A 27,990-nucleotide genomic window follows, 5' to 3' on the forward strand; every position below is an offset into this window, starting at 1 on the left:
GAGACGGATCTAGTTATTACATTTTGATGACACTGAAATAGCATGCGCACATTAAACCAGGAACATATATTAAGAATCTGAACAACATAAATAGGGTCAATTTTGATTTCATGTTGACTTTAAAGAGCACTCACCCTCTGATCTTCCTCCCACTGTTCCTTCTCGTCTTCATTATTAAACAGGATGCCGTCCTCTCTATCCTCCCTTTTATCTCCTACAAAACAAGAAGCCATATAAATACAACACCACAGACGCGGTACATATACTACTGTTTGGGGTCAGACAGAAGAGTCTGTTCACCAAGGCTGCATTTATTTGATCAAAATACAATAAAAACAGTAATAATGTGAAATATTATCATTATAAAATTAACTGTATTTTAAGATGTAATTTATTTCTGTGATGATAAAGCTGAATTTTCAGCATCATTACTCCAGTCTTCAGTGTCACATGATCCTTCACCAATAATTCTAATATGCTGATTTGCTGCTCAAGAAACATTTCTTCTTATTATTAGTTAAAAATATGATGTTTAATAAAGTGTGGAATTTTTTTTCTTTGATAAAACCAAGTTCAAATGTACAGCATTTATTTCAAATGCAAATCATTTGTAACATGCAATGTAAATGTTTTTACTGTATTTTTTATCAATTGAATGCAACCTTGCGGAATAAATGTATCAATTTCTTTCAAAAATAAATAAATAAATAAAACAATCCTACTGTTGTCCCCAAAAGTTTGCAGGTAAGTGTATATTGACATGATACATATGCAAATTGTATGTTAATCGTGTTAAGGTCACATATTTGCATAAATGTGTGTTCTTGATATTAGAAAATTGGGAGAAATTGGCAATACTCTGATTAAAAATAATGAAAAAAGATTATAAAATAAATAACATAAAATAGGAAAAATATTACTAGTCAAAAGGAAATAAATAAACAGTAAAACAAAAAAACTAACAAATAAATAAAGACTTTGGAATTTTTAAAAATATATAAAAATTATATAATGTACATTAAAATACATTAAGTTGTTTAATTTAAATGTTCAAAAAAAAAAAAATATCACATACAAATTTTTACCACATTCTCCACAAAAATAACTTGTAAGGGGTGTCTTTACCTTTTCCTCTGGACAGGCGTGGAGTGGAGCCAAGATGCTTCCTGTCATTGGCCCACTCGTTGTACTTATATGATGGGGTTGGTAGAGGAGTATCTGCTGGATATTGAGGTTTACTTGACCTGAACAACAAAATTGACAAGGTAACATCAATTAATATTCCTTCTGACCAACACAAACCATGTCACCACAAATAATCTTCAACCAAACATTCATCAGTGAGTCATACCTGTCTCTCCTCTCACTGTCACGGACTGAACGATGGCTGCGCTCGGACTCCCGGTGCGAGGGAGCAGGAGAAGGGCTCTCCCAGTGTGAGTGACGTGAGCTGGAATATCCGCTGTCATCTTCATCCCAGCTGGAGCGTGACGGAGTGTCTGCATGGACATATGAAGCACACTTAACACTTGTTGGTCCTGAAACAGCATTGCTAGCAACCAATCAGATTTTAGGTTTATGTTTATAGTTAGGATTAGGGCTGCACGATTTTGGGGAAAAAAAAAAATCGAATTGCGTTTTTTCTGATTAAAAAAAAACAAAACAAAAAAAACAGGTTTGCTGTGTTTGTTTGTAGGGTTGTACAATTTGGCACACAAAAATGTGTGATTATAAATCAATAAGGCTTTAAAATGATAATAATAATAATAATAATAATAATAAATATTATTATTATTATTAAATCAAATTATAAAAAAATACTACATAAAGACTAAAGATCTATTACTATTGTAATATTTCACTGTAAAAACTAAGAAATAATATAAGTATAATAATAATAATAATATAATATTATGATATAATATTTTTGCATATATGATATAGCTTCTCAACTACTTGATTGCTTGTATTGCCACAAAACGTAAACTATAGTATAATATAATAAAACAAAAGAAAACAAAAAATAATACTATTGTAATATTTCACTGTAAAATAAAACATTTAGTATTTAAGAAACATAATATGATAAATCATTTAGTTTAAGAAAAAAATGATATAATAATTGTATAATATAACAAAAAAAGTCACTATTTTTTATATATTTTTACTAGTGGGTGCAGGACACTATATTTCATTTATGTAAGTGAAGATAGCAAAATAAAGTAAACTGACATATTATACCAAAATATTCTTCATACAGTGGACTACCAGTGAATTTGATAAAAAAAAATAATTTGGAACCAAAAATTATTCATGTTTTCAAAATATTAATGTTTTCTGACACAGTTTAACTCAGTATATAATACATTAATACATTCATATTATATATATATATATATATATATATATATATATATATATATATATATTCATATATACAGAGGAAATGTAATGACAACTGACATTAAGTAACTGTTCAGGGTAGAGCGTTCTGAGCAAACCTTTGAGTTTGTTACGGGGTGATTCGGGCTCATCGCGGCGAGTACCACGGCTCATGCGCTCGGACGTGCCATCCCTCTGAGAGCGCTCACTCCTCACACTGCCGTCACCGCGCTCGGAGCGACTGCTGCTGGATCCACGGCTGCGGCTGCCTTCCCGATCATCTGCACAAAGCCCATAAAACTATGATCAGAGCCTGAAATTCTGAGCTGAGACCTCACAGGCGGATAGTACCTGACTTACCTCTGTCTTTTCTTCTGTCTCTGTCACGGTAGCGGTCGTGATCTCTGTCCCGGTCCCTGGATCTGTCTTTGTCTCTGCTCTTGTCTTCTTTGGAGGATGCATAAACCCCATGTTCACGTCTGTCTTTCTCCCTCTGTTGATTTTTCCGCTTGAACTCCTCACTAACCCCTCCTGGGTTTGATGGGGTTTCTGAGCCAGTGACACGGTACTTCCTGTAGAGGCAAAAAACAAACAGTAAACTCATGAATGCATAGCATTTATTTTTTTCCTTGTGTCCTTGACATTTAAGATGGAAGGTATTAGGAATGTTCTGTATAAAAAAAAGATTACATAATAAATGGGGCTGCATATATACTTTATTATAATGAAAATACCCGAGAAGGCTTGAAGAAGTCAGATAAACCATATTTCCATAATTGTGTGTTTATTAATCATGTTTAATCAATCAAAGCGGTTCAATCTTCTGTTTATTCGGATACAGCGATAGTGTGACGCCCATAGGGATTTTCTGGAACTACGTGCGTTATCTTTCTTAATATTTGGAGTTTTTGCGCAAGAGCTGTACTTCACTGACAAGCTGCGCATAAAAAAACACAGCCAACTGCCAAATCGCATGCTGTTTATTTTCGATTAATCATGCAGCACTAATAATATAACATCCATAAGAAGAGGTGCATGATTAATCGTTAAAAGGTTACAATCTCGATTCAAACACCCACGCAATCTTATTCCTAAATGACAACGATTCACTAGTGTCTATTTCAAAAGGAATATGACGCTTCAAATAAAGACTGCACCGATTACATTGTTATGCCACTAGGTGGTGAAAAATTACTATTAAAAATGTATTTAAAATTGAATCATTTATTCGGGGCTCATTGAATCATTTATAAGGGCTGTGTCCGAAATCATATACTCTTGAGTAAGTACTTATTTTGTAATTAAAAGTAATCACTTTGCGACCGCTAAAAAAGTATGCTTTATATAGTATGAATATAATCAGGACATACTACAGTCATCCACCATGTTGCCTCTCCCGTTGTCTCATGGGATAGTAAAGCGTCCATTGTCTCGCTGGAACTAGTAGGTCATCCTGGTACTTATTGCCCACTTTTTTATGTGTACTTTGAATTCAGACATACTTCTTTTGTCACATACTGTTTTTCACCTACTATATAGTCGTATAGTCGAAAGTATGAGAGTCATTGAATCATTCATTCAAGCCAATTTTTTTTTTAAATAATTCATTTCAAATAAAAAAAAAAACATTTTGTCAGAACCTCTAGAAAATTACATGTTATTTCAGAATTGTGGGAGAATCGTGATCTCAATTTGAAACAAAACAATTGTGATTCTCAATTTATCAAGAATCGTGCAGCTCTATCCATAAGGAAATATAATAATAATAATAATAATAATTATAATAATAATTATTATTATTATATTTCCTTAATATATTTATTATTTCCTTAATAATAATAATAATAATAATTAAAAGAGCTGCAAGATTCTGGATAAATTGAGAATCACAATTGTTTTGTTTCAAAGTGAGATCACGATTCTCCCACAATTCTGAACAGACAACTAAACGAAATAACATGTAATTTAATAATTATTATATATATATATATATATATATATATATATATATATATTTTTTTTTTTTTTTTTTTTTTAAATCCACCCAACTCACATCACGTGTGTACGCACAAGAATTTGTTCTTAACCTCGTTGTTTGTTCTTAACCTCTAACCATCTCCATATAAGGACTTCCTGCACAACCTTTCAACACTCACAGCAAACATATGGTATAACGCTCTCTAAAGACATGCAGCAAGATCCTTGAGCAATGCCAAGTGTGTCATCCTCAAAACCAGTGTTATTTTATTATCATTGATAGTAAAGTTTACTACTATAGTTTTTGTTAATATTTTGATTATTATTTGAATATTCTGTTTTCATTTTAGTTTTAGTTTAGGTTTTCATAATTGTGTTGCGTGTTTTTTTATCATTTTAATTTTTTTTTTTTTTTTTAAATATGTCTATATAGTTTTTACTAAGTTTTAGTTTATTTAGTTTAATCTATTTTAGTATTTCAACTTCAAATTTTTCCTTGGCAACAAGCTGAAATGAAATGTGACATTGTTTTCTTATATATTTTATTTTATATCGGTCAATGCTTATTTTATTTAAAGCTGCAGACCGTAACTTCTGGCGCTCTAGTGGTTAATAAACAGAACAGTATGCAGGTACAATGTAGCCTGAGCTACTACTCGCTCTCTGTTTATGTCTATGTCGAGTCACGCAGGTACAGTGTTACTCCGCAGTGGTATGACCCGACCTGTCTAAAATAGTCCGAATATAAACACTTATTATAGGCCTACAGGAGTGATTCAAGATAAGACAGAAACACGGTTTGGAAAATGGATCCATGATGTACTTACTCATTATATACATTTTGTACATTTTGAACACAAATAAAAGTTACAGGCTTTAAAATAATGTTTTTTTTAAAGGCACAGTATGTAGAATTGTCACTGCTAGTAGAGGTCGCCTATTCAAAACAAAGACATACTTTTATTACTATTTTTACTACGCCGAACTTTTACTATGCCACAGTCGCCGCTTCCGCTTCTTCCGGTCAAGCATATGAAATTGAGGGAAATCGAGGGTAATGCGGGTATGACGTCACTGATAGGCGATGCACAGACAGTCGGACACGTCCATGTCCTGATTAAAAATTGCTTATTTCTCTGGATTTAAACATTCTTGGAAACCTTTGGGATAATATACGTACACAAGTCAACGAAATATATAACACTGTTATATACTCTTACTCTTTCACTGAATATGATGAAATATATTCAAGAAGAAATGTCTATCAATAAACTTTCAATAAGACCACACAAAGTATGTGATTTTTGCGTATGCGGTTTCAATTGTTCCTACATTTTTTTAGTAAATTTAGAATACATATTAGTACGAAAGTTATTGGTGAATCATGGTTGTTTGTGAAAACGTTTGTACACAAATGCATGTGTTCACACACTTGAATGAGACTCACTGTTCTTAAAAAAAACTGATGTCTATGTGGCACAAATAATTTTTAGTTACACTTTATTTTAGGATGTCTAAGTATTACATTAATTACATATACATACTTTAAGGTTAGGTTTAGTTACATGTAATTATGTATAATTTACTGTTATTACTATAAGAAATGACACTGTAAAATAAATGGTTACCTAATTTCTTGAAGAACAACCCACCTTTCTTTTTTCCCATTCCTGCTCTCGCCATCCTCTTCAGTTTCATCATCAGACCCCGAATCACTTTTTCCCTCCTCCCAGTCCTTGAAGGACGACACCTTGGATTTCTTGGGTTGATCATCCAGCTTTTCCTTCCCCTCACGCTCCTTGCGTTTCTGGGCGGCCAGCAGATCGAGGCCCAGGAGCGAGGTGCGTGGAGCGGGCGCTCTGAACACATGCTGTTCTGTTGAAGCACTCTTCTTCTTCACTATCAGCCCCCCGACCTGCACACTGGGGTCACTCCCTTCTAGTCGATGCAGGGAGGAATCATCTTCCATCTCTTCCATCTCAGCTGATGGATTCCTGGTGTATCTATAAAGCGATTGCCAAACGTTACTCATAAATACACAACCTTTGTGTTCAAAGTCAAGTAAACACAAGCTGATAAAACGTGATTAAAATAAGTACATGTGACTCAATAAAAGTACAAACTGGATAAACGGACATGGTTACATAAATATGTCTAAAATGCCTCCAAACAATAACCACTAAGCCATTTCTAGCAATGTTTCCACCACAATACCAGCTAATGTTGTAAAAATGTAGTTCTCAGCATTAGTTATGGAGGTATTATTAGCCACAACAACAATACATGATAGGAAGATTCTTCAACTACCTATAAATTTGAAGGAGATCACAAAATAATTTAGGACTCAATATAATGTTTAATGTTCGGTGCAAGTCTCAAAATAACTCCAATAACTGTAGTAACTATAGTATTTTGTTTGTCACGGTAAGTTAGAAAACATTAATAACTGACAATATAACAATATGATAATAGAACCAGCGCTGACGTTATGTAAAGAATATGATCAATATTTACGTTAATTAGACTGAGGAATGTAGCTGATTAAACCGGTCACTGATGTACATGATGAATCTCTATGATTTGTTATTATAAAGCAGCACAATTTATAAGAAAAAAAAACGGAGTTACCTTTCAAACGTTGGGTTCCTCAAAACTGCTCTACACGGTATAATAAAAGCTATTCACTGTATGATAAATAAAAAAAAACATTTAATGAACTAGCATAGCGGTAAACGTCAACAATGTGTACAGTAGGCCGCCATTACTATCCCAGCATTCACAAGGAAGTGACGTCCGTCCGATTCCTCAATGAATCGAATTTTTTGAACCGGTTGTTCTAAACGATTCAGTCAACCGGATCTCAAAGCTTTAGTGAATCAAACGATTGTAAAAATCGTTTAGGAGAAAGCAGGGAGATGCTGGTTGTGATCAGGGATTTGATTTGAGTCTTATGGTCGTTCATTGGCCCTTTCTGTGGGTTACACCACGTTTTGTCCCCAACTCGTGCTTTTCAGTTCATTTCATTAACCATGTCGCACTTTATTCAGTTTGCGATTTACAAAGCTTACTAAAAACGTGGCAATAACAGCATGCTTTAAACAAACTACACATTAAAGTTGAGCGCCTGGAAACATTTTTGAGTGATTGCTAGCGAATTGGTGCATTTTAGCCGATTTGAAACAATCCGTCCGAAAGAACCGACTCCCTAATGAATCAGACTTACCAACACTGTTTACCAAGCGATTTCTTCTTCAGAATAACAATGTCCAGCATATTTAATATTTGTATAATTATTAATTATACAAATATAATTTTGTATAATTTCTAATAATTATTATTAGTAGTAGTAAAGTGTATGAACACACAGAACCACCAAAATATTTTTATTTATATGTAGCACAATTTGTTCAATCACTGGCAAAATTACAGATAAATGGGTCTCATGTGACATTGTATTAATATTTGCTAATTTTATTAAGCTCCTCGCAACCACATTAAGCAAAAAGTTAAATTAATTTGTGTACAGAACGACAACCATCAAATTCTTCAGCAGTAATACCTGCCCGTTTTAAATTTCAATGCATGTCCTAATTTAGTCTAGAATAAAATAGAGACAACAATTACATAGTACAATTATACTTGCATCCTTAACCATTTATTGAAACGTAGCTGAAATTTTTATAAACACATTGATTCAATGCATCAGTTGTATTCATACTGACGTACCATAGATATTCCTTATCAGACAGATAAATTATAATTTTTATTAAATAAATCACATTTATCTCAGCAATATTAAAGGCCTTGAGTTGTGATTCTTCTTGTTGTTGAACTAAAACAGCAGATAGTGACCTAGAGTCTAACACACTTGTCCTCAATTCAGGACTTTTTTTTTTTTTTTGCATGACTATAATTAAATTATGACATTAACATGTGATCCTATGAAAACTTTACAATGTTGTCAACATCTACGCATATAAAATGCACACAAATGTAAATATCTTAACATCAATTGTTAGACAAAGCTGAATACATTTACTCAGCCTGGCAGGAAAATAATTAATTTGCACATATCTTGGGGCAGGAATGATTTTAAAAAGGCAAACATGACTGAAGAAAACATAGAAATTTGGGCTAGAAATATATATAAGAGAATATATATGATATTGAGAATAATTGAAAAAAATAATTCTATATATATTATATATATATAGAATGACTCACTCAATGCATTTCATTAAAAGCTACTTGAATTAAATCCACTATTGTTTGAGAAGGAAATACAATCAAAATTTTAATAACAAAAGTTCACAACAGAAGCAAACAAAAGTAGACATTTTAGTTTACTTCTACTTTTGAAGTTGAACGGTAAACACTTGCATATAATTTTTCATGACCTGCCCTTTAAGCTAAAGCAAGTCGAGCTAGAAAAAACATGCAAGCAATGCTGAGAACAGTTCATCAGAGAAGCATATAAGAGCAATGACTATATGAACAGGTACTCTACAAGCTGTACAACAGTTCAAACACTTCCCAAAGAAATCCTCTTACCAACATTGAAACAAATTGTTTAAAAAAAAAAAAAAAAAAAACACATTTAAACATCTCTCAAATGCATCATTACAAATAGACAGAGCAGAGTAATGGAGTCAATTTCAAGTTTGCAGATACAGGTACCACACTAGAAATCTTCATTGTAAGAAAAAAGCATACATATATAACGTCAAAGTAATGTATGACTGTAACTATGCTACATTTCTTACACTTCAGCAATTGCACATTGTCTGATGTTGAATGACAACATTCATGCAAAAGTGTTATGACAATATATGAAACAATGGCAACATTTTCTAGTTTTCCTTAAAAGGATAGTTCTCCTAAAAAATGAAAATTCACTATCATGTCGTTCCAAACCTGTACATAAAACAAGATATTTTAAGAAATGTGGGGTTTTTTCCCTCATAAAATACAAACATTCTTCAAAATATCTTCTTTTGTGTTTTTAGCAGAAGAAATAAAGTCATACTGGTTTGGATCAAGTAGCCTAATGATGACTGAATTTCAATTTTTTTCCTGAACTACCCCTTTAAAGCATGTTGCATTTAAAATAGAAATTTCTTTTTAGTAGCACGACTCCATGCTCTTCTCTTGGAGATGCAATTTTCAACTCCACAGAATCATTTGGTCAAAATCCTCAGGTAATAAACCTAAGGCAATTCACTGACAAACATCAATTAGCAGCTATGTGAAGGCTGTGGACATGTGATTTGTCAAAATTAGGATCCGACAGCAAAATCTGGACCATACCTGATCTTTCCAACTACACTCTAGATTAATTTAAAGGAGTTGAAATCATTCCCAAGTACATTTATAAAGACAAAATAGACAGAAAAGTGACCAAGATCAGAGATAGAATACAGCTGCATTATTGTGGATTCTGAAGTGAAGGCTGGTAGAAAAACCAGTCATAATGAGCCAATGCGCTAAGGACCGTTTCCTGTCAGTGGAGTAGAAACTAAAGAAGAAAGGATGAGAGTGATCTTACAGACTCACTCAACAAGTCAAGGCCTCCAGACAAGAGAAATATAGCGGTGACAAAGTTCAGGACGATTTGTGTTCCAACATGTAGTAACGGTACATGATGCCCACAAGTACAGCAGCTATGGCAGGAATTAACCAGGTGGTCAATGACCTGAGCAAAAGACAAACAATCAGTTAAAAAAATCAAACATGAGCACTGTAGTTCATGTAGAACTGAATCGGACTTCTTACCTGGACTCCTTGGAAGTTGTGATGTAAACTTCCTAAAATAGAAACGTGATAAAGCGAACAAACATTAACAAACCGCAACTTTTTCATGACAGGCTATATGTTTTTGCATCAGTCAGGAAAGAGTTTTTGGAATTGTTTTTACCTTTTTTGATTCTTTCTTTCGATCATCCTAAAACAGGAAAATAGCATTATTAATGTTCATGAATTTACACGTACTTGAAGACATAGACTAGATTAGGACTGCAACAACGAACTGATAAAATAATTGAAAATTAATAAAAAATGTTATTATGGCGTAATCACATCTGAGTGCTGTGCACAGGAAACATCCACTATTTACATCCCTTTACTGCAGTGAATAACGCATTTCTATGGACAAAACACATCTAGATTAGGGCTGTCAAACGATTAATCGCGATTAATCAAAAAAATAAAAGTTTGAGTTTGCATAATATATGTGGGTGTACGGTGTGTAATTATTATGAATATATAAATACACACAAATTAATGTATATATTTATTTATGTACAAAATATTTTTATTTATATATAATATAAATTATATAAAAATATAAATACATATACTTGTAAATATTTCTCAAATATATACATGAATGTGTTTGTATTTATATATACATAATAATTACACACAGTACACCAACATTTATTAGGCAAACTCAAACTTTTATTTTGTATGCGATTAATCGTTTGACAGCCCTAATCTAAAACTCTGTAAAATACAGAGTAGAGCTACACGATTAATCGTTGAAAGATTGTGGGTGTTTGAGTCGAGATCGCAATCTTATTCCTAAATGACAACAATTAGCCTGTGCCTATTAAACCTGTCTATTATCATGAAACAGATTCACAAACATCATAGTATCATTATTTCTGTTTTACAATAATTCAGACTTTCACAGAAGTACTTGGATAAAAGTTTATAATTCAGATATAAACACTGATGTCTGCAGAAGCGATCAAAATAAAGATTGTATTAATTACATCATTACACCAGTAGGTGGCAACAAAATGTATTTGTCATTAAATCATTCATACCAGAATCCAGATATTTATTGAGTAATGAAACAAGTGAAGTCTTTATGAGAGAGTCACTTATTCATTAAAATGCGTTGTAGTAGAAATCAAAGATGTAATTCAACTGGAGTGCCAAATTGCAGAGCTGGTGCAAACATCCACATCGCTATGATCAGTTGCTTTCTTAACTGCCATTTTCTCACCGCTGTCCTTTTTGTTGTGGGTTTATTTTGTTATTAAAGGAACGTGCATAGCACATATTTATACTATTTACATAAGCTGTTCTCAATAGTGTGGGCGGCATCGGGATGTTCGCTAAAAGTATACCGCTGCAAAGGTATTTCAAACTTCTTTTAGTCCTTAAAGGGTTAGTTCACCCAAAAATGAAAATTATCCCATGATTCTTTCAGACAAACAAAATCGGAGTTATATTAAAAAAAAATATATCCTTGCACTTCCAAGCTTTTTTCGACTATACATTTAAAAAAAAAAATGTATTTATTAATTGAATAATCCAACAACATTTCCACACTTTAGATTGTGCTCGATATTTAGCTGATAATAATGGCTGATTTTCAGCATGCCCGGGAGTCGGAGCTGCCATCATTGGGGATGACGCATTCCACGCAAAAACACTAATTTACATAACGACTGACGCATCGTTACAGCCCTACTTACTTAAGTTCTATGATTATATCCTTATCTGTACATGTTAAAAAGTCACCCAAGTATTTCCATTTCCAAATAATCATTAGTTGCACCTAGGGCTGGGTATCGTTCAAAAATTTTCGATACCGAGACGATACCGATACCTTGACTTCGATACCGATACCTAAACGATACCTTTTTATAAAATAAAATATATATAAAATATGTTTAAACAAGATTACATAACCTCAAAAAAATCTTTGGTTTTATATTTTAACTTTGTTGACTTTTTTTCAGACTCAAAGACTCATCTCCTGAGCCACTGCGGGGAATAAAAAAAGCACAAATTAAAAAAATTTACCCAACACAATAAATCAGTGCAAATAGTTTTAATAAAGTTTAGTTTTCAATGCAAAAATTAAGTATGTGAGGCTCTTTTTTAAATCACTCAGCAATTGTTCTTCAAAAAATTAATTATTATTAACAAGATCAAAGTGGAAGTAAGAGTGACGCAAGTTCGTTGCGTCTTACCGTGAAATAAGAGTTCTGTGTCTTTATTAAAATCAACACATTAATGATTCATCTCTCATCCACCCGCAATTAATTTGAATGTTATTTTTTTTATTATTATTACTTGGCCCGACCCGCAGATTATCCGCAGTATCAGGAGGACGCTGATACCTCTTTTTCAGCAGAATTGTTCGCGTTCTGGAGCCAGAGCCACTGTGCTCGTGCAGGCGAACTAGAGGCCGTCACGAACCGGTCGCGTGTTTCCATAGACTTGAGGGACGAACGCTGATGTAAAGCTGCTGTGTGTTGTACCTTAGACTACAAAAAACATTGCGCGTTCCGCTGTTTCTGCAGGCAGTGCTACACTTTTGTTTTCTGTTAACAGTATCTGTAGTGAACCGGCTGCTCACATAAACAGCCGTTTCTCACCCGTCCATTCGGAGATAAACTGAAAACGAAACCGTTGATTCACTCGCCCTCTCGCACATAGGGTCTCTCTCGCGCGTATAGTTTTATATATTTAGATATAAATAACAATGTAGCGCAACGTTACTTGCTCCTCAACGAGACAGCGAAAGCATTTCTCCGCCCCTCTCCTCGGCTCCATTCTGAGGTACCGAAATTTGGTACCGAATGACAAGACACTTTTCGATACTCGGTAGTATGGAGGCAGTTCGTTCGGTACCTAAAAAGTATCGAGTTCGGTACCCAGTCCTAGTTGCACCCCTAGACTAGATGATTCTTTTCAAGAAAAAGTAATGTACACGCAGCATCAAAGCGCTCAGACTTTTTAAAATTGGTTCATCTTTTAACTAAATACATTCAACAACATAAAAACAAGCACTACCATATGGAGTTCCCCGATATAATATTGCTGGAGCATCTCTCTGGCATCTGTGGAATGACCCACATCCTCAAAGCTTTCTGTCGCATCTGCACCTGCTTGCTCCAGAAGAACCTCTTCACCTCCTGGATGCTATGAAAGAAAGGGAGATAAAAGTTTATAACCTCTAAACACTGTCACTCTTCATTGATAAACTATTCTGCACATCCCATAAATCCAGATACATCTGTTGCACAACATTCAACCTCTGATCTCTTTTTACAATTTCCAGGGTTTGATGATGTGTTTACTGGAGTGAGGGCGGGGCAACCTGTCACTCACATGTGATCCACCAACAGCAAATCAAAACCATCCAATCAATTCCCCATAGACAAACTCAAGGCCTGCCCTACATTTTGTAGGAAGAAAAGACTATCGCAACTTTTGTTTTACACCGACTTTAAAAAAAATACTGGAACTGAAATATTTTACTTGAGTTTGGTCCCGTTAACGGTTCGGCCAGAACACCAAACTAAAATACTTTTTAGGTGAATCAAAAATATAGTGCAAGTTCACCAGTTACCAAACAAATTACTTTATGAACCAGTTTATTTTAGTGCATCAAACACTTCAGATTCAATTGCAGCAGTTACTAAAAAATCTTATTCACTAACTGAATCAGGAATTATTAAATTACAGGGCTCAACACTAAGGACTGCCTGATGGCCCGGGGCCAGCGTGAAAGGCCCGATTGGGCCAGTGCTGCAGCGTCACGGAAGTTTATCATTGGTGTGTATTTTTAAGACTTGATTTTTAACCATTCAGATTCAAGTGCAAGATGTCGCAAAACAACTCAATTCAGTACTCGCACACTGTTTTCAGAAAACAACTCGCGAGGACTGATTTGAGATCTCTTTCTCGTCTTTTTGCACTTGAATGGAAAATACACAACAAAAGTATGTCAAAATGCCTGTCTTGGCAAACTATTCATGTAAATACAGTCGGTTTATGTCTTAACTGAATGTAAACATATGAGAAAGAAAATGCATGAATAACAGTATATTGGATCAGTTCATTCATCTTAAAGTGACAGCAACCTTATAAACCAAAACAAAAACAAAACTATATATTTTTCAGTGGGGCCAGTGGAAAAAATCTTTAGCATTGAGCCCTGTTAATCAGCTCATGTCCATCTTATTATTAAGTAAAAACTGTTACTGAATGACATTTTACATTAAATTCGGCATGAAACGGAAATCCCTATTGTGTCCCTTCTCTTCCCTATTGTGACGTATATATCTGAGTGAAATGGCTTCTCAAACAACAACAACAACAACAACAAAAAAACGCAAAGGCAGTGTAAGTGTGGCATGTGTGTGACGGCCGGAGGTGGTAACTATTATAACTATTATTATTTGTCCTCTTCCTGATCCTTTAACCTCACCCCATTCTGGATGTAATTAGTTTATTTGTTAATATGGTTATTATTACTATTATTACTATTTATAATTTCTGATTGAGTTTATCATCATCATCATCATTATTATTTTTGCTATTGTCACCCTCCTAATCTTCCATTCTCCAGTTTTTTTGTGTGATTAATACTATTCTTATCATCATTATTATTTGTCATCAAATTTTTAGTTTATTTCATTTATTTATGTTGTTTTTTTTTGTTTGTTTGTTTGTTTTTGTTTTTTTTTAACTCTGGTTATGTCTGTTGTACTTCTCTACATGCTCTTTTGTTCATATATTTCCACTCCCACACCCAGTTACACACACACACACACACACACACACACACAAATCTTATTAGCTGTTATGTATGTTTTGTTGGTCTTTGTATTTGTATTTTACATTTAATTTCGCATCTGTAAATATTGTAATTGTCTGTTTGCATAATTAAAAAAAATTATAATAAAAAAAAAAAAAATTTGTAGGGCAGGACTTGATTTTGTTGATTTTGATTGGATGGCTGAAGTTTGCTATTGGTCGTTCTCATGTGAGTGACAGGTTGCCCCGCCCTCACACCACTAAACATGTCATCAGAGAAAAGAGATGTTGCTGCAAGAGGGGAAGATATTTTGATATTTGAGGGCACATGAATTTGGATAAATACATGGATAAATCATTTATAATAAATATAAATATATCTTGAAAAATAAGAATGATTTCATGGTGACTTTAAGCTATTGAGTCGTTATATACTGACTAGTTGTTCATATCACAATACTATACAGTTTTATTGTAATTATAAGCATTTTATAATAATCAATGCATTATATAACAAATGAATGTAGTATGCAATCACATTTTTTTGTTTTAGATTATTAAATTAAAAGAACAACTGGACTGCATTTTTTTATTATTGTCTAATCATCTGTAAACTGATAATATATAAATGATAAAGGCAGTAAATGCCATATGAATTGCAATTCTTCTTTCTTTCAAATATATATTTCTCAAGCCATGGAACATGAATCATAAAACTCATGATTCACATGAAAGATTAGAGACTTGCTTGTTTTCTCAAGCTTCTTGTAAGCAGCACAGTAGATATTATGTCATACCACAATGAAAATGTATGTTGTATCAAACTCCAAAACGTGACAGAGGATTTAAAGGACAATAAAACTTTCAGCATTCAGCACGTGTTGTTCATTTCATTGTGACAGCTCAACGTGACCGGGCTAGCCGGGTAGATAATGTGTCTAATACCCAACCTTGCAATGCCTTCCTTTCAATGTTGCTAGAAAATAAATATGAATCTAGTTTGATGCTTCAGAGTGTTGTTTACTGCACTGAATCTAGTAATGCTAACTCACTGATCGGGCCACACAAACTTTGATTATCTTGACAGCAGATTATGTTTCCAGTCTAGAGCTAAAATGAGTAACTCGTGTAAAACATATATATATGTGATAGAAAATTAATGTAAAATGCAATTGCATTAGTGCTGTATGGTTAACGTTACACAATGTGGACTGGAGGACATGATGAAACTCCAGCCCTCTTACCTCCTCCATGAAACTTGTGATATCGTAAACTTTATCGTGGATGATGAGCCACGTGTCTTTGATCATGTTATGGGCTTGAATCTCCTCGCGTGTGTAGTATTTCACACCGCACTCCTCCGATGTGAATGTATTTTCATCCTTCATGTTCTGACTCTCACTTTCTTCCCCCATCTTCACTCGCTTTCTGTCGCTTCTGTGCTGAATTCAGTGGAAACCAGTGCGCAGGTTTTACCTGTAATCTTTCAGCTTGAAGCTGTTTTTCTAGTATTATTATTATTATTATTATTATTAGTGCACCCAACCCGTCTAGTTCAATTCCAGTCCAGCCGGCACACCATTTCCACTTCACCACCAGTCACGAGAAATGACCGAATCCATTCACTTGAACCAAACCAGCCAATCAGCACTGAGTTCACTCTGCACACTGCCAGTGACGTGTCCAATAGCAGCCAATCAGAATCAAGAGCAGAGCATCGCGAGACCGCCAAACGTCACACGCATGTTATAAGCACGTTAGCGTCACGTTACACAACCCTAAAAGTCCTTAATACTGAAAAGTCCTAAATAAATTTTTGGTTGTGTGTGTATATTTTGTGACTGGATTGTGTTTACCATCGTCAATTTGTGTATAAAACGCAAAGAAATACATCAAAAATCAAATCAAAAGTGGGCTAATTTAGACAAACATACAAAATGTTTTATGTAGCTTTTGAAAAAAGATCAAGATAAAGTAGCTCTATAAAGCAGCTTGTTTTTTTTTTCTTAAAAATCCTGACTATGAAAGACACAACAGATACCAGTTGCATAAACATAGCCATTATGTTAAAGGATTAGTTCACTTTCAAATTAAAATTTCCTGATAATTTACTCACCCCCATGTCATCCAAGATGTTCATGTCTTTCTTTCTTCAGTTGAAAAGAAATTAAGGTTTTTGATGAAAACATTCCAGGATTTTTCTCCTTATAGTGGACTTCAATGGAGCCCAAACGTTTGAAGGTCAAAATTACAGTTTCAGTGCAGCTTCAAAGTGTTCTACAGGATCCCAGACGAGAAATAAGGGTCTTATCTAGAGAAACCATCACTCATTTTCTAAAAAAAATAAAATAAAAATAAATTATACATTTTAACCATTAACGCTCTAGCTCTCTTCTTCTTCTCTATTTAAAGGGTCATGAAACCCCAGAACACATTTTTTGAGCTGTGAACAGTATAGGCTTCACATAATTGAAAACACTAAAGGAACTCATTAATTTTATTTGAAAGTTAAAAGTAGTTATTTTTGCATTTTTCAGAGCGATTTCTGTCTTCTGGTTTGAAAAGCAAAGTCGGAGCAACGTCACAAAATCTGACGTCATCGTGTACCACCGGCAAGCGCTGATTGGCTCTAGTATGGGCTGGTCGAACATGCTGATGTCAACAGTTTCTGTATTTATTCATGACGAAAAGCTCATTCAATCCAATCAATGCGCTGTCGATTATAATCACGGTATTATGCATGAGGAAGTATCACTTCTCGCCTCGGTCTCTTGTCATTCATACCCCTTTTCCACCAAGGCAGTTTGAGTGCTGGTTCGGAACCAGAGCCTAGTTTCAAATCAGTTCTTTGTCTTTCGACACACAAAGCACCAGCTCCGAACCAGGAAAAGTGGTTCGTAAGTAGCACCAAAACATTGCTGGTCTAGAAGAAGTAAGAACCGCTTGCGTCAGGGGCTGGGGGCGGGGTTACCGTGACCAACAAGAAACTTGTGACCACCATTTTTGATATAGCAGCTCGATCGTAATCTCCGTCTATATACAAATTACGGCGAGCCGTGTTTGGATGCCGATGTAGGTTCGCAAAGCCATGAGCATCAACAGTAGTGAAACATCCGAGACTGTTGATAGAAGGCTTGTTCGAGATGCTTCGGAGCAGCGCGGACCAACTCGGCAGGTGCCGCGGATCCGCGGAAGCGTTTGTAGAGCATACGACTCCTTGTGCTTTTGGATCGTTCTCGCTGAGTTTTTTTGTCATGCGCCGATCGCTATGCGAGAAGCCGATGCATCTCGAACAAGCTTGGTGTGTTTGTGTTTGTTGCTGCAGCGCTAGCTTTGCTGTTAAATATGAGACGTATACAGTGATGTAAGACCTGTGCTGGCTCTCAAGCCCGTGGAAAGGCAAACCGGTTCTTAGAAGGCTCGTCAGTTGAACCAACTCCGAACTGGCACTAGCTCTGAACTAGCACCCGGTTCGTGCTGGTGGAAAGGGGTAGAGACATATCGTTGGTGTTTGTTTCCTCAGTGCTACAACACAAAAATGTGTTTTCCTGCGACACGACCAGAGCAGAAGTTTGTGTGCATGTGGATTGTTTTGCTGTAATTTACCAGCACAAATGGAACACATGTTCGCATGAGATCGCATTACAGCGGAGAATTCAAATGTCAAAAAAAAAGCTTTTCATTCACCTCTGCATGCGGACGCATGAACAGTATGTATGTTTCCCTCAGCACAGCAGCACATGAGTGTTGTTTGTATTTTGTCCGTGATGCAGTCTGAAATGGAGTTTGAATACGAACACATGAAAAATACAATTGTTATGATATACACACGGAGCACACATATAATCGATTTCAGCGCGGAGCTCCGCATTGGGTTTAACAACACTAGCCACGTGGATCATAGCTCATACAGAATAAAGTATCAGTGTTTTTATAGACATATTTTACATATTCTCCCGCACCAAACATGAACCAGCACGGTGTATGCACACATATTTCATCAAGTCTTCTTCACTGATAGAGTGGTGTAGCCAATCTGAACACGACGACACGATTATTCTAATAGACAAAAGGCTGATTTTGAGACTGCAGTGCTTGTAATCGTAACCAAAATAGCCTATTATTAGCCCTATTAAATATTCTTTCGCATTTCTCCCTTGTGCTTGGAGTTTGGTTTCATTTTCTCAGTGCTCATATTTTAATATTCATTATTTTGTATAATGAGTGTGTTCTATGTCTGTGCTTCTCTGCCCTCTACACTCCCACTTTTCCAGAGCTTTACACACCCATTTTAACAGACTTTTTCCAGCTTAGAGGTGTGAAGGACCAGGCTAAAACAGGGGGGTTTCATGACCCTTTGAATTCCAGCAGTAGACGCTGAACTTAATTGTCATATACAATATGCTAGTGCAAGTATATAACAATTAGTTCAGACTTTGACCTGTGGAGGGCAATAATACACTTAGCTGTGTCTACACTGCTAGAATTCAAAGAAGAGAGCTAGTTCCAGATGAGCATTTATGGTTAAAATGTATAAAATTTTATTTTATTTTTTTTAGAAAATGAGTGATGGTTTCTCTAGATAAGACCCTTATTCCTCATCTGGGATTGTGTAGAACGCTTTTAAGCTGCAATGAAGCTGTAATTTTGACCTTCAATCATTTGGAGACCATTGAAGTCCACTATAAGGAGAAAAATCCTGGAATGTTTTCATCAAAAACCTTAATTTCGTTTCGACTGAAGAGAGAAAGACATGAACATCTTGGATGACATGGGGGTGAGTAAATTATCAGGAAATTTTAATTTGAAAGTGAACTAATCCTTTAAGACTGTGTCTATTGGTGCGTTCAAGTCCCGGGAAGTTCGTATTTACGAGGTGGGAAGTCGTGTGTACGACGGTAGGTGCATTCAAGTCATTTTCGTTCGTGCCTTCTCTAAATTAATCACACAAAATAACAACACTTCTGCTTCTAGAAAATGTAGAGCAAAGAATGTGCATTAGTTGTATGTTGCTTTTTTATGTTTTTTAATTAATTTATGAAGCCATTGTAAACTTTATTGTTACATATGACATTTTTACATTGTGATGCTATAGGGGTTTTTTGCTGGTAATCAGCTTACTTCGTTGTAAATAGAAAAGCCTGTCACTGCTAAATACCTGTAAGTATTGTGGTATTTCACTATGTTTCTGACTGACACGCCCCTAACTCATACAGATCGGAGCTTAAAGAAAATTAGGAGCTTCCCATTGGTATTTACAACATTGTGGTGGCGTTCATGTCATTCTGCTCGTAAATACGATTTTTCCAACATGACTTGAACGCACCATATGGCCAACTAACAATTAGTTAGGGGTAATCAGTCTTACTTTTCGGTATTAAATTAGACCAATTTAAGTTTTTATGTAACTGAATTAAAAAAGTTATGAACAGTCTTAAGGAAAAAAAATTGATGACTAACTTGTAAGACTAGACTTGGCAGTTTATGCAACCGGCCCCAGGTGGTAAACCACAGACCTTGATTGAATCATATTTGTGACATACATATCTTCACAAGAATGAATAATCATCATGAACTTTGAACAGGACAATGACATGGAATTATTTAGCAGTTTAAATATGTAAGATGTCAACAAGTCATGATCTGGTACTCTAAATGTGTATTTTGTACTAGTTTGAAGGAGTATAAAAGTTAGTTTTTTTGGACTTGGAAATATAATTAAGTACAAATATCCAAGCTTCTTAATGAGAATGCTATTCAGGTACCATAATTTGAAAATACTCCAAAATAATTTGGTATGTAATAATATTAGCTATACACCCTTGTGTGTTTTCATCTTTTAAGGTGGTATGTTTTGCTTTTTAAAGGTTTCAGGTTTCTCAACATAAATATAACGGCTGCTATTGTTCTCTCCTTGTAGCAACCAGGTATATAAAGTTTTTTTTAGATTTGTCTCTTCCCTGAAACTACAAATCAACAACATCTTCACTGAATGAATTTGCTAATGACTTTTGCAGAGTGCTAGGAGCAGTGCAACACTCACTCATTTGCATATCTAATCAGCTAGTGATGAGTGCCATGTGTACTCTACTGATATCTGTTTAGGGAAAACATGAAACGTAATCTGTGAAATGACTCATCAAGAAAGCCCATATGTAGGCCAATGCTGAATCTGAGTACATGCACGTTTTCACAAATCGGAATCTAAAAGTGTCTAATGTGAAGTTGCACTAATACCAGGTAAAACAAAACTCAGCCAAAGTTGTTTCCCCAAATATAATGTGCAAAGATTGGTGGACTTTAGTATATCAAAGAGTTTTTTATGAAGAGTTTTTTTCATTTTGTTTTTTTTTTGTTTTTTTTTCTCAGCATTTCAACTGTTAATATTTGTCAAAATCCAGTTCATGAAATGAAGTGCTAAAAATGATTGTAATTTAAATTTAAAAGACTATCCTATGTAAACCTGTTGGTTAAAGGAACACTCCCCTTTTTTTGAAAATAGACTCATTTTCCAACTCCCCTAGAGTTAAACAGTTGAGTTTTACCGTTTTCGAATCCATTCAGCCGATCTCCGGTTCTGGCGGTACCACTTTTAGCATAGCTTAGCATAGTTCATTGAATCTGATTAGACCGTTAGCATCGCGCTTAAAAATGACCAAAGAGTTTTGATATTTTTCCTATTTAAAACTTGACTCTTCTGTAGTTAAATCGTGTACTAAGGCCGACGGAAAATAAAAAGTTTAGATTTTCTAGGCTTATATGGCTAGGAACTATACTCTCATTCAGGCGTAATAATCAAGGAACTTTGCTGCCGTACCATGGCTGCAGCAGTGCAATGCTATTACGCAGCGCCTGTGAGCCTCTGCTTGCACAGGGAACGTGCCCTGCAACCATGGAGACGTTTGTGAGAGACGCTGCGTAATATCATTGCGCCTGCTGCAGCCATGGTACGGCAGCAAAGTTCCTTGATTATTACGCCTGAATGAGAGTATAGTTCCTAGCCATATCAGCCTAGAAAACTTTTCATTTTCTGTCGGTCTTAGTACACGATTTAACTACAGAAGAGTCAAGTTTTAAATAGGAAAAATATCAAAACTCTTTGGTCATTTTTAAGCGCGATGCTAAGGGTCTAATCAGATTCAATGAACTATGCTAAGCTATGCTAAAAGTGGTACCGCCAGAACCGGAGATCGGCTGAATGGATTCGAAAACGGTAAAACTCAACTGTTTAACTCTAGGGGAGTTGGAAAATGAGCCTATTTTCAAAAAAAGTGGAGTGTTCCTTTAATGGCTAGTTTTTTTTTACTCTATACAGTGGAAAATCTTGTAGTAGATTTGGGAATTAAGTTTGTCATGTAACTAAAGCAAAATTGGACAAGTAATCTTACAGCTGGGGAAAAAAGTTGACATTTTCCAGAATTATGACTGCTTTCATAGGAAAAGTTATTTTAAAGCTGCAGTCCGCAACTTTTTGTGTTCAACATGAATCAATTTTCCAAACCGTGTTTTTGTCTTACCCTGAATCATTATGGTACACTTATAATAAGTGTTTATATTCTGACTATTTCAGACCGGACTGGTAGGACTCGCCACAGAGTATCACAGTAAATGCTTGACTCACCATAGACATAGAAAAGTAGCTCCGGCTAGAATGTTCCTCCGCAAGACGCTTGCAGTTCTGTTTATTAACCTCTAGAGAGCCAAAAATCGCAGACAGCAGCTTTAAATGTACATAATGTACATGTTTATGGCATTATTTTAGTGTTGTGTGTTTGAGTTTTGTATTTGTATGAAACTGCACATTGCACCTACTTGTGATGAACTTCAATTCATCATGTTACTTTCTTTTTACCACCTGTCCCTTTAAGGTTTTCTTGTAATTATGCCATTCTGAATTCAGCCTTTTTCTTTGGAATCATTCAATCTTTCCGCTCAAAATGCTAAGGTGTGCTGCTGGGACACACCCCAGGTTGAGCCTGCTTTAGCTTTCTTTGGAACTGTTGTTGTTGGCGGGGCAGAAAATGTAAGTAGAAATTGTGAAAATTAAGTTACTACATAACGTGTTTACTTGACTGTTGTATAATGCGACTTCAGTGGCAGTCGTCTAATCTGGGACCCTGCAGTTTATTCAACTGAAAGATTACAATGACCAAATTGTTTTGTGTACCAAGCAATTGTATACACTTTAAATTGGTGTTTGTGTGCATTTAGTTGAAGACTTGATTTTGAGGGAGGATCTGATCTCACACTGGCACAGCTGGCTTGAGCTGCTTCAGAATGAAAGACATCCAGACTGTTAGTGAAGCCCCTCAGGCCTTACCTGGACCAACCTAAACCATCCACACTGGTTACCAACCATCACGGCTTATCACCATTTTGACATGGACACCATTTTCCTCTCACTACTGCAAGTGTTTATAGGTGCCGTAGAATGAGTTTTCAAAAGATGTAATATAATGTCTAAGGTGTCCCCTGAATGTGTCTGTGAAGTTTCAGCTCAAAATACCCCATAGATTTTTTTTATTACTTTTTTTTAACTGCCTATTTTGGAGCATCATTAAATATGCGCCGATTCAGGCTGCGTCCCCTTTAAATTCTCGTGCTCCCCGCCCCCGAGCTTGTGACTGCCTTAAACAGCATAAACAAAGTTCACACAGCTAATATAACCCTCAAAATGGATCTTTACAAAGTGTTCATCATGCAGCATGTCTAATCACGTAAGTACAGTATTTATTTGGATGTTTGCATTTGATTCTGAATGAGTTTGAGGCTATGCATTATACAGTGTTTATACAGTGTTTGTGTTTATGAATTATACAGACTGCAAGTGTTTAATAATGAAAATAGCGACGGCTCACATCTCTGTGAATACAGTAAGAAACGATGGTAACTTTAACCACATTTAACAGTACATTAGCAACATGCTAACGAAACATTTAGAAAGACAATTGACAAATATCACTAAAAATATCATGTTATCATGGATCATGTCAGTTATTATCGCTCCATCTGCCATTTTTCACTATTGTCCTTGCTTGCTTACCTAGTCTGATGATTCAGCTGTGCACAGATCAAGACGTTAATACTGGCTGCCCTTGTGTAATGCCTTGAACATGAACTGGCATATGCAAATATTGGGGGCGTACATATTAATGATCCCGACTGTTACGTAACAGTCAGTGTTATGTTGAGATTCACCTGTTCTTCAGAGGTCTTTTAAACAAATGAGATTGACATAGGAAACAATGGTGTTTGAGACTCGCTGTATGTCATTTCCATGTAATGAACTCTTGTTATTCAACTATGCCAAGATAAATTAATTTTTTTTCATTCTACGGCACCTTTAATACGTTGTATCAGATGGTGTTTTGGGTACTTCACACCATTTGCGTTAACTAACCATTGCAGTTTTGGTAAAATTGTGCACCATACTGGCTTGCCCTGTGTATTGAGCTTTGTGATCTTAATTGTTGTGTTTTTTGAACCTTGCACTGTATGGTTTCTCTCCAGTGTGTATTTTCTTGTGTTTGTTTCTTTCTCTCTCAGAGATGCAGAAACAATGACTCTTCTCGCTGTGTGAACACTTGTTTGGTTTGACTTCAGTATGGATATGGTTTCCTTTAAATGTTAATAAAGAGTTAATAAAGTTATTTTTGTATGTATTTAAAGAACTGAAAATTAAGGCAACCAGGTTACTTTTTACTTCAAGTTAAACCAACAATCGTTTGTTTAAAAGCATTTTAGCCTGTTCAATCCTTCCCCTCCAACCACCTTCTATTCATCACTTTTCACAGTCCACTGCATACCAGATTTTTGTTTGTTACACTTAAGTGTCAGTTCACATACTGATTATAAACCATTCAAGTTGTCTTTAATAGCTGCTTTATTCTGCCCCAGTTTCTCTCCACCCCACATGTTGCACAATATGACTTGTTTTGTACTAAAGTATGTTTTAATCTAAACCTTTTTTTTTTTTTTTTTCAGTAGAACCATTAGTGCATTTGAAAGAATTCATTCTTAAAGATTCTTAATGCAACTACAGATTGCATATAACATTTTAAGAGGGTATATGTTTTTGTGAGGAACTGGCTGTCATGTTGAGTATTTGCTTAAAATAACTAATATATAATAAAATAACTAATATATATATATATAAAATATGTCTCTTTTGTTTCTAGTTCATGTGGATGAAACCTAATTCATTGTTCCTGTTTTTTTCTGATTGGCTGTGATTTTTGGTGTCATGCAGCACTTTTAGCTTGTAGCATGAACAGTCTGGCATTGCATTGAATCTGCTTAGGCTTTTCCTAATGTATTACATGGGGAGTAATAAAATGTGAACGCACACAATGGGGTTTGTACAATAGTGTACCTTGTCATGTGTTGCTATTGGCTAAAAATCTAAAGCCTTGAAAGTATTACAACTAGCCACAAGGGGGCAATAAATGCATTTAGTATGCACTTTTACACTGACCGTTTGTCATGGGAACAAGCAGACATGTACACCACCAGTCTGCTCAAACAAGTATGTTTAAGACATAATAGATCTCTTTTGCTTAAATGGCAGCATTCTTGAACTGCATTAACATGAACTGCACAAGTTTTTTTAAACCTGATGTTTATGTTGTCCAGCCTGACCATCTGTGCAAAGAGTCACATCATCAATGTCACACATTTACTTTTTGCATTAGTTCTCAACCTTTTTAACTCCAACTTTTTATTTGTAATAACTTGGAGCGGCAATATTTAAAATATTAAGGCAACACTTTACAATAAGTCTCATTTGTTAACAATGTATTAAGTACCATGAATGAACAATGAGCAAATCACTTGTTACAGTACTTATTAAACTTTGTTAATGTTAGTTAATAAAAATAGTTGTTCATTTTATTTCACAGTGCATGAACTAATGTTAACAAATACAACATTTGATTTTAACAGATGTTGAAATGAACACTATTAAGATTAATAAATGCTGTAGAATTATTATTCACCGTTATTATTGCTTAAAGTAAAGCAGTTAACTAACGATACCTTATTGTAAAGTGTTACCATATTAATATATAAACAATTAAAATAATTAATTCCAATAACTGAATGTTCTTCATGGTCTTATATGATTTTCTAGTTTGTGGTTAGATTTTTCTTTTAAATAGCTTTTTACTCACACTCACACAAACCTATAGTTGGGGTGACGCATTACAAGTAACATGAGTTAAGTAATCAGATTACTTTTTAAGTAACTAGTAATGCGTTACTTTTAAATTTACAACATCTGAGTTACTTTTTCAAATCCACAATTTACTTTGTGTTCCTATTTATTGACTGGCAGCTCTCCTGTCTCCATGTTGAGAGAAATCAGGAGTAAATACAGAGCTGTTGTGTGCGCTGTGTGAACATGATGGTTATTGTAGTTCTAGACTAAATGTGAACATTTACTCATCTCACTTGCACAAAAACACATTCAGTAGTCCTCAAAATGATTAAAAACAGTGAAATACAAACTCAGAATATCCACTAAATATATAAGTACCTTTGCAACTACAGGTTAAAGGTGCAGAAGAACATGTTTTTAAAAGATGTAATATAAGTCTAAGGTGCTCCCTGTAATATGTAATATAAGTCTAAGGTGTCCCCTGAATGTGTCTGTGAGGTTTCAGCTCAAAATACCCCATATTTTTTTTGGGGGGGCATCATTATAAATGCGCCAATTCAGGGTGTGCGGCCCCTTTAATTCTCGTGCTACACGCCCCAAGAGCTCGCGCTTGCCTTAAACAACATAAAAAAAAGTTCACACAGCTAATACAACCCTCAAAATGGATCTTTACTCGTGCTGCGTCCGAAAACTGGAAAATGCTTCCTTCTGAGGACACATTTCGAGGTAGGAAGGCATCAAGGCACGTCCGAATCCAATGTTAGCTTCACTTCCTGTTTCCTGAGATTCTTTCATCTGATCGATTTTTGAAGGAAGCATAGATGTATCCTTAGCTGCCTTTGATATGCCACAATCCTGTGCTTTTCCATTGAGACTGTGACAGTTGAGCTAGAAAAATAAAGATGGCGTCCGAAAGTTGCGTTTGCTGCTCAGTTTGTGTATAAATGTACGATTTTAGCCAACATATTTCAATTTTGATATCATTTCTATCAAGAAATTAATACTGTAGTAATTAAATATTTGTTTAGTTCTCACCAAAGCTCGCGCTATATTGCTGTAGATCATTAAACTGTTACGCTGCCTCAGAAGTCTATCTGAAATCCGTTTCGTGAGATACCTTCATGCACAAACGCTGCTGTACAATCTTATAACACAGCGAGGCAGCAAGACAGCTACCTAGGTTTTCGGACGCAGCCAAATTGTTCGTCATGCAACATGTCTAATCGCGTAAGTACAGTGTTTATTTGGATGTTTACCTTTGATTCTGAATGAGTTTGATAGTGCTCCGTGGCTAAAGCTAACATTACACACTGTTGGAGAGATTTATAAAGAATTAAGTTGTGTTTATGCATTATACAGACTGCAAGTGTTTAAAAAATTAAAATAACGACAGTCTTGTCTCCGTGAATACAGTAATAAACGATGGTAACTTTAACCACATTTAACAGTACATTAGCAACATGCTAACGAAACATTTAGAAAGACAATTTACAAATATCACTAAAAATATCATGATATCATGGATCATGTCAGTTATTATTGCTCCATCTGCCATTTTTTGCTATTGTCCTTGCTTGCTTACCTAGTCTGATGATTCAGCTGTGCACATGCAGACGTTCTGCCCTTGTCTAATGCCTTTCATAATGTTGGGAACATGAGCTGGCATATGCAAATATTGGGGGCGTACATATTAATGATCCTGACTGTTACATAACAGTCGGTGTTATGTTGAGATTCACCTGTTCTTCGGAGGTCTTTTAAACAAATGAGATTTATATAAGAAGGAGGAAACAATGGAGTTTTAGACTCACTGTATGTCATTTCATGTACTGATCTCTTGTTATTCAACTATGCCAAGGTAAATTCAATTTTTGAATCTAGGGCACCTTTAAGGATAGGTGGTAGGGTTAGTGTTA

At 35.2% G+C, this 27,990-nt stretch overlaps 2 protein-coding genes across 2 annotated transcripts in view; both read right to left on the bottom strand.

The window, feature by feature from the left end:
• Positions 1–7,127, bottom strand: part of dhx38 (DEAH (Asp-Glu-Ala-His) box polypeptide 38) — a 33,858-nt gene extending 26,731 nt beyond the window's left edge. The window contains exons 1-7 of the mRNA XM_067400056.1: positions 6,988–7,127; positions 6,012–6,362; positions 2,743–2,954; positions 2,502–2,663; positions 1,352–1,499; positions 1,126–1,244; positions 135–214 (exon numbers count right to left, since the gene is read on the bottom strand). Coding sequence (XP_067256157.1) covers positions 135–214; positions 1,126–1,244; positions 1,352–1,499; positions 2,502–2,663; positions 2,743–2,954; positions 6,012–6,337 — 1,047 coding nt within the window. The 5' untranslated portion in view covers positions 6,338–6,362; positions 6,988–7,127. The remainder of the gene's footprint in view (positions 1–134; positions 215–1,125; positions 1,245–1,351; positions 1,500–2,501; positions 2,664–2,742; positions 2,955–6,011; positions 6,363–6,987) is intronic.
• Positions 7,128–7,847: 720 nt separating this feature from the next.
• On the bottom strand, positions 7,848–16,551 carry cyb5b (cytochrome b5 type B). The gene is made up of 5 exons (XM_067400057.1): positions 16,164–16,551; positions 13,171–13,299; positions 10,274–10,300; positions 10,132–10,163; positions 7,848–10,051 (listed from the first exon to the last, which is right to left on the bottom strand). Exons 1-5 carry the CDS (start codon positions 16,332–16,334, stop codon positions 9,961–9,963), a joined length of 450 nt encoding a protein of 149 aa, XP_067256158.1. The 5' UTR covers positions 16,335–16,551; the 3' UTR covers positions 7,848–9,960.
• Positions 16,552–27,990: the final 11,439 nt, after the last annotated feature.

The sequence above is a fragment of the Chanodichthys erythropterus genome, chromosome 11, assembly GCF_024489055.1.
Source record: "Chanodichthys erythropterus isolate Z2021 chromosome 11, ASM2448905v1, whole genome shotgun sequence".
Lineage (NCBI taxonomy): Eukaryota > Metazoa > Chordata > Actinopteri > Cypriniformes > Xenocyprididae > Chanodichthys > Chanodichthys erythropterus.